Below are 13,858 nucleotides of genomic sequence, written 5' to 3'. Positions count from 1 at the left end.
AAAAGGTTGTACTATAAAAAGAGTTGTAGGAAGTATAGTTAAAATACATACGTGATTGAAAGGTTTTAAGTGTTGCAAACCTTTTTTTTCAGAATCGTGTGTGTTATTAAATAACATATTTTAAAAATAAATCTTAATGTTAGTGTGGCTTTCAACACAGTTGTTTTAATTTTTAATTTCGAGCTTTGACTTATTTAGTAAAATGACTACAATAAATAAAACAAGAAGGCTCATATACTAGTATGTAATATAGGGCATGTTACATAGTGTAGTGGTCCAACAAGGCTCATATACTAGTATGTAATATAGGGCATGTTACATAGTGTAGTGGTCCATAACAAGGTTCAGATACTGGTATGTAATATAGGGCATGTTACATAGTGGAGTGGTCCATAGCAAGGCTCAGATACTGGTATGTAATATAGGGCATGTTACATAGTGTAGTGGTCCAACAAGGCTCAGATACTAGTATGTAATATAGGGCATGTTACATAGTGTAGTGGTCCATAACAAGGTTCAGATACTAGTATGTAATATAGGGCATGTTACATAGTGTAGTGGTCCATAACAAGGCTCAGATACTGGTATGTAATATAGGGCATGTTACATAGTGGAGTGGTCCATAACAAGGCTCAGATACTAGTATGTAATATAGGGCATGTTACATAGTGTAGTGGTCCATAACAAGGCTCAGATACTGGTATGTAATATAGGGCATGTTACATAGTGGAGTGGTCCATAACAAGGCTCAGATACTAGTATGTAATATAGGGCATGTTACATAGTGTAGTGGTCCATAACAAGGCTCAGATACTAGTATGTAATATAGGGCATGTTACATAGTGAAGTGGTCCATAACAAGGCTCAGATACTAGTATGTAATATAGGGCATGTTACATAGTGTAGTGGTCCAATATAGGGCATATTACATAGTGTATTGGTCCAATATAGGGCATGTTACATAGTTTAGTGGTCCAATATAGGGCATGTTACATAGTGAAGTGGTCCATAACAAGGCTCAGATACTAGTATGTAATATAGGGCATGTTACATAGTGTAGTGGTCCAATATAGGGCATGTTACATAGTGTAGTGGTCCAATATTGGGCATGTTACATAGTGTAGTGGTCCAATATAGGGCATGTTACATAGTGTAGTGGTCCAATATAGGACATGAATTAGATAGAATCATCTTAATCTAGTCAACATAGAAGATGTCTGGGGTGTGTAGGTGAAATGCTTTATATTGATTCATATGGCATAAGATAAGTTTTAAAGAGGTTGAACAATTCTGTCCCTAGACCACAAGTCACAGAGCTTTGGTATTTGGTTACCAAAGATTGTGATGCTCTGAACTGATCGTTGCTAAAAAGATTGAACCTGGTCACATCCAATTACACAGGTGTTCCACATCATATATCAGCATAGTCCTCTTGATATACGTATTGGTACATTTTAGTGCGCTTAAGGCGTTAACGTAGTTAAGTATGAATTGTCCTGAAGTGTCATTAATCATTGAAATTTATATACATTTTTCACACCGACACGAAAGTACTAAACATTAACTGATTTTATGTGAATAAAAACATTATAGTTCAGGGAAAACACTTTCTTTTTCAAGATTCGATCTATTTAATGTGTTTAAAGTAAAGTATGTAATCCTGAAAATAAATCGGTTTGCTTTAAATCAAGATCTCAATTTAAAATATGGCATTTTACAATTTAACTGTGTGCGGTTGCTATGCTTAGTATTTTACACTATGTGTTCATACACTTCATTGGTTGGCTATCTAAAAGTCAAAATGCTTATTTTCATTTATTGTTTTTAATATCTGCTTTTACATAATGTCATCAGCGCCTCTGAGATTCAACACATTAAAAGTATTTGTGACAAAAAAGAAATTAAAAAAAAATCCATGAAGACCGTTTGGTGTAATTTCACAATTTCATCGTGTTGGTTTAATATTTCTGAAACTCTGAAAGAAAAGTCAAATACAGTATGCCGATTGTTAGAGTAAGTGTTGTATATCAATGATGGGCGTTTTTGTTTTCATTGAAAGGTCCACATTGAAATAAGGTTTGAGTCTGTAGATGGTGTAAACAAAGCGAGACAATATTGATGTTATTTTAAATCATCCTCAAATGTCTCTTTTGTTTTAAAGACCAATTCGTATAACAATCTAGTTTAACAATACATGTTTTTTGGTTTAAAAAACATCAATCAACATCCAAGCTTTTAAAGCGCATAAACAATTTTATCGCCCACATATCATTTTCTCAATCTTTAACACACACTGAAACATGAAAGATGGATACTATATATAAATCCACACTAAGTAATACCATATTTTAAAAAGTACGCACTACCTTTCGTTTTTCGTTCTATAAAAATAAAAGGTGTTTGCTGCTAAAATATTACACAACGTATTATTGTTTGTGGTCTTGATTATTTATCTACAACTAACATTGTTTTCATAAAGCCTAAACAAATTTTGGATTTCAGTTGTATTGTAATGATTGCCTCTTTTCAATCGTCAGCTGTATTGCCACCTGCTTTAATGTTTGTGTATTTTAATGTTCATTACGTCCATTTTGTGTCCAAACACTCCTACCTTTTTATCTGGACTTACGAAAGTTGAGACTACATATATAGCTTCTGTTTCCAGGCAGGAAGTTGTTAATTAAAGATTTTATATTTGTGTGTGTTTGTGTGTGTGTGTGTGTGTGGGGGGGGGGGCTCGAAGCCGGAGTGCCCTGAGGAAACAACACCAACCATTCCTCATATTTCTGGCAAAGGGCATCGAACTCGGGTCGCCTAGGTGAGAAGAGCGTGCAATAAATCAAATTACTGCACTAAGAGGGAAGCCCCGCATAACTTAATTGTAAGTAGCATGAGGTATTATAACAACGAATATAGCATTTACCAAGCATGGTTTTAACGATTTTTTTTTATTATAATTACACTTAACGCTATTTTGAAAACAACAAAATAATGAACCTATCAAATTTTAATACTTTTTTCGACAAGTTGACAAATATACATATCCTCGAATGTCTCCATTCACTTATAAGAATTATATGTTCATTAAATTAGCAACACTTATCTAATTTGCCATAATTTATGCAGAAAAATCATGTATTTTCTTGAGAAGTTAATCTTAATGATTAAGTCTTTGAGTTTGTTGGTGAATGTATGCCAGTTCACAAACGGTTGTTGTCAGATTATTAATCTTAAGTTCAACGTTATTACATTTTATATCACACGGCCATGCTTGTTGAATTTATGAAACGTAACGAGTTTGCTGTACTAATAGAATGAGTATGTTTAAACGTGCAATAATTAATTGAAACTATCTAGACGGAATGGATTATCAAGCATATTTCTTGGAATAAGGGCTGTATTTTCGCAAAAAAATGGATTTAAGTCATGTTTAATCTAATGTATTGTTTTTGTGTAAAAATCCAAACAGCCTCTGTAGATTGTATTATATAACATATTTACCTTTATTACAAATAAGCATACTTTATTAAACTTATCTAAGAAACAGTGTGAGGATTCAATTGTTGCGATGGAGTTCCGTTTTAAAGTATTTGTTTGTCTTGAAGCTAACTATAATTATGTACCTTTAATATGATACTAATTCCGGCTTTTATCCTAATTATATTCATTATTACATAGCAAATACCTGTGCCGCTCAGTTGCTGAAAGTCGCGTAAGAGGCAAACATGGAAAGTAATTATAATTTTTAGATTCGAATCCATATCTTAGTATTGTATTTATAAATTAATTCAGTCATTCCATACTATCGTTCACTATTAGGCATCATTAAAATCTGGTTAGGAGCAACCTATTCATTTTGTTTGTTTGAGTGTTCGTTTTGTTGGATATTCGACCGTTTTCAGCGCGACTTTATAAAGGCTAACAATTAAACTCCAGGAACCAATCAGGAGTAAATGCTTGTTTTATCAACACTGTTAACGAGTACAAATTATCCGAAACATCAAGTAACTTGTATGTTCATTCGTTTATACTTATATTCAATGCAGACTACATTTTTAGTGACATGATTTTAAATAATAATCCATAAGCGGCTGAACTATTGATCATATATCATACAATTTGAGAAATACAATGAATTACAATGTTGTAAATACATGCTGGTTGAAATAGCCGGTCTCCATATCTTTTTTCTGTAATCAAAATCATTATGAACAATTGAAAAGCAGTTTTCTTCCTTTCACATGTGTCTGTTTTCGTCGAGAAATAGGTTTAATAGGTATCTCTTGACACAGGAAAATCACCTACATCATCATTTCTAGCCATAAGTGCCTAAATGACGGTCGATTTTCGTAAACTATGTACCATTTTGTTGGGAAAGGATGACTCGTGAAGAACAATGACCATGAACGGCTACTGGCCAACATAAACTACAAGAAAAAACTTCTCGAACTCGTAGAAATGCTAGGTCGGCTCCGATCTGATCGAACGTTCAGTGCCGGTTTTACAAGAGTAAAAGTATCGAAATACCCCAGCTACCGAACATAATCCGCATTAATACAATAAACAAATACCAGTTTATCAACTAACAACACTTGCCCAAAAATACATGTAACGTAACGACACTTGAACTTTATTATTAAGTCAGGCATAATTCACATACCACAACTTATGTAAATATCGGAAAGCGTTCAGGAACAATTAAACTCCGAAAACGGAGTGCCTGACGAACATATGGTACAAACAGCACGAATGATTGATGTCATCCCACGGGAGATGCTGAGTCATTAGATCATTGTGTTCGCAAAAAGAAAAAAACTAGTAAAAAATACTTAAAAATTACATCTGCGAGCATAAATAAACATAAATTGCTTCATTAACATGCATAAGATGTTTCGATCTTGTAGAAAATATTCGATTGAAAGAGTATTGTTTTGTTTGAGACATTAACATATCATTGAATGTTTTAGAAACCCATTGTAAGTAAGCTCCTATTGAAGCAAGAAGAATTCCCTAAGAGGCATGATGATTAATCTCTTTCCCATATTTTGTTTCTGATTGAATTTTAGTTTTAATGTATGGTTATTGTTGCGAGCCATTGCTAAAGTCATGAAAGGCATTTCGAAGGTGTTCCCCCTATAGATAGATACGTATTCACTTTGCAGGCATATACGTATCTAGTAAAATTTTATACAATATAGTTGTAAAGAAAAAAATCAGTACCAATAATATCTTTTCGATACACAACTCCTGTGGGATTCGAACTATGCAAAAAAAGTAAGCTACTTCACATAGAATTTCACTGGAATAAATTCCATGTATGCACTGTTACTACTTATCATGGTTATATGTTTATATGTTATCGTTCTTGAAGTTCATAGTTGTCAGACAGATTTAAATATAATATTTTACAAATCACAGTCAATTACAAGCTAAAGTATTTTTGGTTCGTCTGTTCAATATCCAGTGATATGTAAACAATAGGTAACTAAACTAAAGTGACATCTGTTACTTACATCTATAATGACCTTCCGTAGTAATGTAACGTAATATACCAGTCGTGATATTTTAATCAATATAAACTAATAATTGTAAAAATACGGTATTTAAAATTTTTTTTTTTTCGTTAATCTGATTGACGATCCCTTTAACAGGTCTTATTTGCCTTCATTATCATATATCAGTATATATTATTGTATTCACATGTTAACTTCTAAAACAGAGAACGGCTTGTTCCCAATGTAGTAGACGGAGTTGTAGAGTTGTCTATAATTTATTGACATCCTGCTTGTCTTTCTAAAAATAGACTATGACTAAACTGAGTGTTTATACCGTTGTAAACAAACTGCATGCAAGAAAGGTTAACTTTTTAATGGTTGTGTTTATCTTCGTTTGATTGCAATTCATGGATATGTAAGTAACCGATCAAGACAAATACGTCTGCAAGGATTACAGATTACGTAAAGATCAAGTGTCTTGTAAATATAGAAATAAACTTGTTGGTTGTTTTCAGAAAACCATGTCCCGCCCCCTAAATTTCAGAAAATGGTTTATCTCGTGATTATCAACAAACATAATGTATACTATTTGAAGTCGTTCGGACATTTGTAGTGTGTGTGTAGTGAAAGTTTAAGGAAGCTACGATAATAAATGTTAATACAATTTCTACGTAACTAGAAACTAATCGGATATCGAAGTTAAGTAAACTTATTTTAGCCATGTTACGTAGTCAAAGTAATAATCTAAACATCTTATAATATCCGACACAAAATGGCGACTGCTGTAGGTCCAGCTCAAAGAAGTTCAGACTTGGTAAAGGACTATTGCTGTAGTGCTTGCGAAGATAAACATATTGAAGAAAGTGCAAAAGTCTTTTGTAAACAGTGTTTGAAGCTTTTCTGTGGCAAATGTATCAATCTGCATAGCCAATTGTATGAAACACATACCACATATGGGAGAGGAGACATGAGTCAGTGGTCGATAACGAAGAAAACAGCAGATTTGATATATAAATGTGTGGTTCACAATGACAAGAAACTGAAAATGTTCTGTCAGGACCATTGTCAGATGTGCTGTATTAACTGTGTACTACTCAATCACAGGTATCGTATCAAAATTAAAAATATTTATGAAATTGTATTTAATGTTAACACGTTACAGAAAAAATACTTAAATGAGATTTACAGTATAGGTGAAATGTTTATTTTTTTGCTAGATATAATGTGCTTTATTAAAGGTTCTAACATAGCGGAGTGAACAGTGCATACCCTAGTAATTGAAAACAACAACATGTATAGAATCATGTATGATATTTAGCTGACCTCAATAATATTGGTAACTGTTGTGTTATGTAATTAAACACCATATGTATTGACTAGTATTTTGTGAGTGATATCTTACTCCATAGTTTATATCGATGTTGTACGATTTAAGAGCGAATAGTAATACTGATGCATTTTCCGTTTCCAGGCAGTGCTAGATATAATGTGCTTTATTAAAGGTTCTAACATAGCGGAGTGAACAGTGCATATTTCAGAGACAGTACAAAGTCACTTGACTGACCTACAACAGCTGGAAGATGAGATCGAAACTACTCTGAGAGAACTGAAGAATGTTCGTAGTAAGCGAGAATCCAGCATTCAGACTATAGAGGGCTCGTACAATCAACGACAACAGGAAATCAGGGATGTAAGACAGAAATTAAATGCAGCTTTAGACGATCTAGAAAAGATTACAATTAAAGAGTTGGCTGAAATGAGGACTGCATTGCAAGTATCCCTCAAGACTGATGTAGACGTCTGCAATAGATTGCACGGTGAACTGAAACAACTCAGTGAGGTTGTACAGGACCTTAGTGATAGCAGCAAAAAAGAACTCTCCTTTGTAGCTGGCAGAAAATGTATGGACAAAATTAATGAGTCCAAAGCATATTTAAAGCAGAAATCGCATAATGTTGAATTATCAATCGTTTATCTGGCCAACACTGACATCGAGCAATACGTTTGCAAACAGTCGGGTCTGGGGAGAATAGTACAGACACCCAACGCATTGGCAGTGCAGCGGAATCCTAATCACGTATTTACTGTAAAAACAAAGAACGAGTATAATGTAAAAATACCGAGTGACTCGTGTCAGCAGAGCTATATCCGAGCAATTTGTGTTATTTCTTATAATAAGATCATTATTGCAGACCTCAACGCTAAAAGAGTGAAGCTGTTGGATGAGCAGTACAACATGATCAGTCACTGTGATTTGCCTATTTATGAAGGGGGCATGTGTCTAATCAGTGAAACTGAAGTGGCGGTTACTGTAATTGTGACTGGGAACAAACATGCTATCCAGTTTATTACAGAGAGCAATGATCAGCTGGTGGCTGGCAGAAGGTTCGAAGTACAACATGAATGTAAAAGCATAGCTAACTACCAAACAGATCTTTTTATAACCTCTTATACTGCAGTGTATAAATACACATTGGGTGGACAACTTGTTAAAAAACTCTTCGAGAATAAATCAGGTAATTCAACAATTTAATTATCATAACGATTACGTTCAATCAATCCATTATGAACACTTAAAATAAATAGTATTGATTCAATTTTTTAATATGCACATATTTTGATCAATGACTTTTTATGTAATGGTCTCTGATTACTTCATGCGTTTGCGCTGCCATTTGTTATTGATTCATTGAATACCGCCCAACAACGCCACGGGAACAGTATTGTTTTAAATAAGATTTAATCATTGTTAATGCCAAATAATATCATATTATACTTTTGCAAAGTGACCCGCACAATGCTATAATTCATCTCAACCATTTAACAAAGATGAAGTCTTTGTCAATAAAAAAAGAAAGCAAAACAACGAGTATATTGTATGAAGCATGTTTAAACTGGGTTTCTTTTCATTTCAGTTTACATGTGTGCAGTGAGCCCCACTGGTGACATGATTTATGTTACCACCAACGCTGATACACTACTCACACTGAATTCAGATGGTACCCTGATATCGACTTTTACTGATACTGAACTTCGTAGACTATGGGGCGTGCACGTAACACCAGCAGGGCAGGTTCTTGTTAGTGGATACGACTCTCATACTGTCATTCAGGTGGATTTTGAGGGCAAGAAAAAGCTGACAACTCTAGCTACACAGAAGGACGGAATCAACTTACCTGTATCGGTCTGTTACAACACCAAAAGTGACTCTGTCATTGTGGGACTATATAGTAGCAACAACATTATTGAGTTAAAATAGCATTTTGTCGTTTAAATTACAACCAGCAAGAGCGTTAATTGGTTGCTATCATTGATCAAACGTCGCCTATATATAATGAGACATGAACAACATCATTCGTATATAACGAATGCTGTTTTATATGAATTATGTAATATGTTTCCATTCTAGATAAAATAAATTCAATTATTTCTTTAATGACCATAAACAGGCGTTTGAGGCTGATCCCCAATATTTTGGTATACACGAACCAGACCTGAGCTTTTGTATACCGATTGGCTGAAAAAATAGCAATTAGTCTCCGTATTGTCAAGCTGTATTTCAATGTCAAATGATCAATATACTGCGCTGAAGGGCTTTTCCGATCTTTTACTTCTACATTCATTGAAGGATTTATGAAATAACTTGATAACAATGTTTGCATTTAACAGACATTGTATTACACACACAACATAGAGCCACCTTTGAGGTAAAGGTCTTATTTCGAGAGCAAAGGTAACACAAATGGATTATGCTATAAACTTTGTGTAGCTATATTATCCATATATATTAAAGGGCGTTAAACTATCTTTGCACAACTATTCACCAAAGTGTTGCACACACACACACAAGAAAGATTGTATTCCAACCCATAAATATAAGTTTAAGATGCGCCCCTTTTATGACACTTAAATAATTTTGGACCATAGATAAAACTAGAGCAACTTATTACTCACATTATGTGTATGTTCTGCACTTATCATGCATTAAAGGATTTCAACAAATGTCCTACCCTTATATTTTTATGGAAGTGGGTTTCACACAACAACAATATAACTACGATCATGACCAATTCAATCATTTTAGATCAAATTTATCAAAAGTACTTACGTGTGCAAATCAATATATCATCGGATTTCAAAATTGTCCATTCAGTGAGAAATATTTACTCTTTGCTACCAATCAACGGGGATTCCCCAGAGGTGTTAATATTGTTGTTATTTTAGCATGTTTCCTGAAAAGGAAATCAAAATATCCATTTAAGAAATGTATTGTTCATTTCTTTATTGTTCTTTTCTTATAACACGACAAATATTATACTGGAATATGATATTAATTGAAAGACATATCCCATAGGTCAGCTTATCACGTAGCAAGAACAATATAGCAAAACACGTGTATTTTTTATTAAATCTGATAATAATGAAGGGATAATTTAAGTAATATTGATCTCTTTTTTGTAAGAAAAAAAAAACAACAAAGTGTTTTACGAATTGGTCATATATGTTTGATGTAACACAAGGCAAAGATTGTATTTTGTTTCTCATGGATACAACATACTAAAAAAAGAAGATACAGTTTAAAATTCATGTGGGTATTGAAAAGTAAGAATTCGCTTATAATTTTCAATAATTTATTTCGCCCTGAAAATAAAAACATTGATTGATATAATATGTTTATATTTTAAGGTAAACATCGATCTTCACATTAATTTGTAGTGATACATTGTAATGTGTTCTTTATACTTATATACACACATACACACACAATATATATGTTGTCAGAACTACATTTAACTAACTAACTATCTTAAAAAAGATTTTACAGCTTCAATGAAACGTTATGCAGTTTCATAAAATTACATAAATCATTCGCTTGATATAGAAGAAAATAACATTTCTGCAAAAATCTTCACAGAATAGCCATTATTAATTTTCAAATTATGAAATGATGAAATTAGGTGTGATTTCATAAACTAAAAGAGAAAATATTATTGTTTTTTTTACTGTACACTACACTTTTTGACCGCATCTAAGTGATCACGCATGTTCAAACTGGAAATGGGGTGATGTGTTCAATGTTATTCCTTTTGGCATTTACGTGCCATTTCATTGAGATAAAATGAATGATAGCATTTATTTGTAGTCTTGCTTTTAGCAAAAAGATTTCCTTGTGCATATTTTGTTGCATGCATTGTGTTGCACATAGTTCTTTATAAATCAGTGCAAGATTCTGTTACAACGTTCTTGACAAAACATTTTTCCTCTCAGTAATTTTGCCATTTATAGGGGTAAAATTAATGTCCCGAATGACACATATATGGAATTAATATCTTGCAGACAACGCCTTTATTCACTTACTCAAAGGTTATGGTCATAATTCAAACATTAAACATGACCATTATACAGCTCGGCCAGACTGTAATTTCATCAATTATCAAGCAATTAAGAAAACACCAATTGCTTAAATTACTTACAATGCAACTCATTCGTCAATAGCTCAAATACAATATAAATGTACACGTCAAATTTCAAACTTATACTTTGATAGAATACGTGACAGTAAAAATACAATATAAACACAAATATATGTTAAGCGGGTGTCACACCACTATACGCCTCTTTAAAATTTAAGTTCACCCTTCAAGGTCAGAGGTCAATTATGAGTAAGAATAGGTCGCAATTGACTTGAATTTTATGACACTATGGTAGATCAATTATGTAGGATATTAAGTGTAAAATATGCTTTTTGTCTGTGTTACGTCATGTGAATTGACGGATATTTCTGAGGTAAAATCATTATTAACTCACTTATGCCTAGCGTCTAGAAAAAAAGGCATTTGCAAACAGCGTAGACCCAGATGAGTCGCCGCATAATGCGGCTTCTCATCAGGGTCTGCGCTGGTTTCTTAAAGGAATTTCAGTAAGAAATATTCTAAATATAGAAATAAATATACAAGACATCCCTAATTTTGGAAACAAATTGATCCAATTTACAAGAATGGGAGAGTCTACTAGGCATAAATGGGTTAACATCTTTATCTATCCTCATTAATGCGAGTATGAATTATATCATTTTCGAATTAATAAAATGCAATTTTGCATTTCTAAACAGTTTAAACTATATACATTTATATAACATTAATACAAGGAGACTTTTTGCTATATTCAATGCAATTGCTCCCACTTTAGTATATGTTTTATATAAAAACTTAGTGAAATTAAAAATGCACCATTAAGCCATAGTGAACATATTTGTTTCACATGATCACATATTAAAGTAATATAAAATTATCGTTTTCGATTGTATACTTGTACATTTAATTATACAATTGGGCAACATTTTCTTAAGCATTATCTTGTATTTTAATTACAAAAATATCTCTTAAGGCTGACTTCGTATTTGGAAAATAGTTACTTAGTTTTGTATCTTCTGCGTATCAATTTTTCACATATTGTAGATCAAACGTGCATTTATAATGTATACTGTAAAATAATGCAATGTTGAATATAATTAATGATATGAAAATGTTGAACATATACATTCGTATAATTACAATTGTAATATAAAAACTAGATATTAAAAATTAAGAATCAACTACCAAAATGGAGTCCGATCATTCATTTAACCTTGACATTTGACGCTGTATAATCACTTAATCATGTGCTGCTTATAATAATTGAGATTTTTGTAACTATATAAAGCTTGGTTATTAAATCCTTCAATAAAGAGGCATTACGCTGATATGTGTATTTGTTTACATTAAATTGTGGCTCACTTAGTGGTTTTAAGTTTGGTCTCATGAATATTACAGTATTACATCATTTTCTGGAACCTGATAATTATTACAATACAGTTATACAGACTGACATCAACCAAATCAACAGTAAAACTTGTGCAATATTATATCGTCAAGTATCGTTATATGAAATCTTGTATTCGTTCTTCCAGCTGTTTTCAATATGTTTATAGTAATCTAATGTTTGTAATATCACATACATGTAATAGCACTATTAATGTGTCCTTTGTTTACCGTTTTTATGCTAGTAGATTTCCACTGCTCTAATTAAAGGGGCCTTTTCACGTTTTGGCAAATTGACAACATTGAAAAAAGTTGTTTCAGATACGCAAATTTTCGTTTTAGTTATGATATTTGTGAGGAAACAGTAAAACTGAACATTAACCATGCTCTAATATATCAATTATATGCATCTTTTGACGATTAAAAAACCTGGAAATTATCAAACGTTGCAACGCGAAACGATTGAATAATTTGGAGAGTTCTGTTGCTGTCGTTTAATTTTGTGAAACTACGAAGATTGCTTATATAAAGTATACAATACGTACGTCATACATACTTGGCAGGATGGCCGAGCGGTCCAATTGGTTTTTACTCCAGGACTCCAGATGTCACTGGTTCGAGCCCTGCTGAAGTTTACTTTTTTTTCTTTTTTTAATTTTATTCTTGATTGTTTACAGGAGCTTCTTAGATCCAATATTTACATTTATCAATATAAAAGCATTTAATGACAAACTTCACAATATGCCAAAATCTGTGAAAAGGCCCCTTTAAATCAAAGGTTGCGTAATAATGCTGTGAAATAATGTCATAGCCTATTTTTCAAAGTAACTGAAAGTTATGTCCTGGGGCAGGGATCTGACAACGCGAGTATCAGGTTTGTAGTCCAGCAGTCATCTCGAAATTCAGAAATATAAGAATATACATGTAAAATTACAAGGCTTTGATTTGACTTTGAACATGAGCCTAGTTTTGTTTATATGAGTCCTTAGTCTTATTTTTTAAATAACAGCTTCTTTTATGGACGCACCTATTGAGAACTTACCCCGTCGTCATTAGAAAGCCACTGATACTAAGAAAAAGGTTTACTCTTTATTCAAGTTGAATAAAGGACGTCAATGCCGAATTTAGGCGGTAGAATTGAGATCACATTGAACATATAAAGGTCAAGGTGTTGAATGTGCATTTGAAACTATTGCTTATAGACGTCTTAAACCGTCTGAAACGCGCTTATTAGGGTTTCTCTAGTCTGAAGATAAACACGAATGAAAATGTAAACAGTCATGTACTATACATTAGGTGAACCTTATTGCGGATATACGGCTCTGACTTCCTTCTTCAGTCATGACGGTGTGACACTTTCGTCCGGTTTGGGAGTAGTGATAGAATCACAATCTACAGAATAAACAGCAAAACATTGAAGACTAAGCAAAGTGGTGGCAACACACTAACATATTTACATAAATATTGAAATTAAATCATGTTCATACGTTATTTTAAAAGAACCGGGTGTTTTATGAGAAAACACGTGGCGGGTGGCGGCATGACTGGCGTCGTTCCGGAGAA

General features: G+C 32.9%; 1 protein-coding gene across 1 annotated transcript; it reads left to right on the top strand.

Annotated features, from left to right (window-relative positions):
* The first annotated feature begins 6,267 nt into the window (after nt 1–6,267).
* Nucleotides 6,268–12,274, top strand: LOC127846260 (uncharacterized). The gene is made up of 3 exons (XM_052377430.1): nt 6,268–6,325; nt 7,022–8,011; nt 8,411–12,274. The coding sequence occupies exons 1-3, from the start codon at nt 6,268–6,270 to the stop codon at nt 8,752–8,754; spliced, it is 1,392 nt and encodes a 463-aa protein (XP_052233390.1). The 3' UTR covers nt 8,755–12,274.
* The last annotated feature ends 1,584 nt before the right edge of the window (nt 12,275–13,858 follow it).

Source organism: Dreissena polymorpha, chromosome 9 (genome assembly GCF_020536995.1).
Source record: "Dreissena polymorpha isolate Duluth1 chromosome 9, UMN_Dpol_1.0, whole genome shotgun sequence".
Lineage (NCBI taxonomy): Eukaryota > Metazoa > Mollusca > Bivalvia > Myida > Dreissenidae > Dreissena > Dreissena polymorpha.
This window is presented reverse-complemented; position numbering and strand designations above follow the sequence as displayed.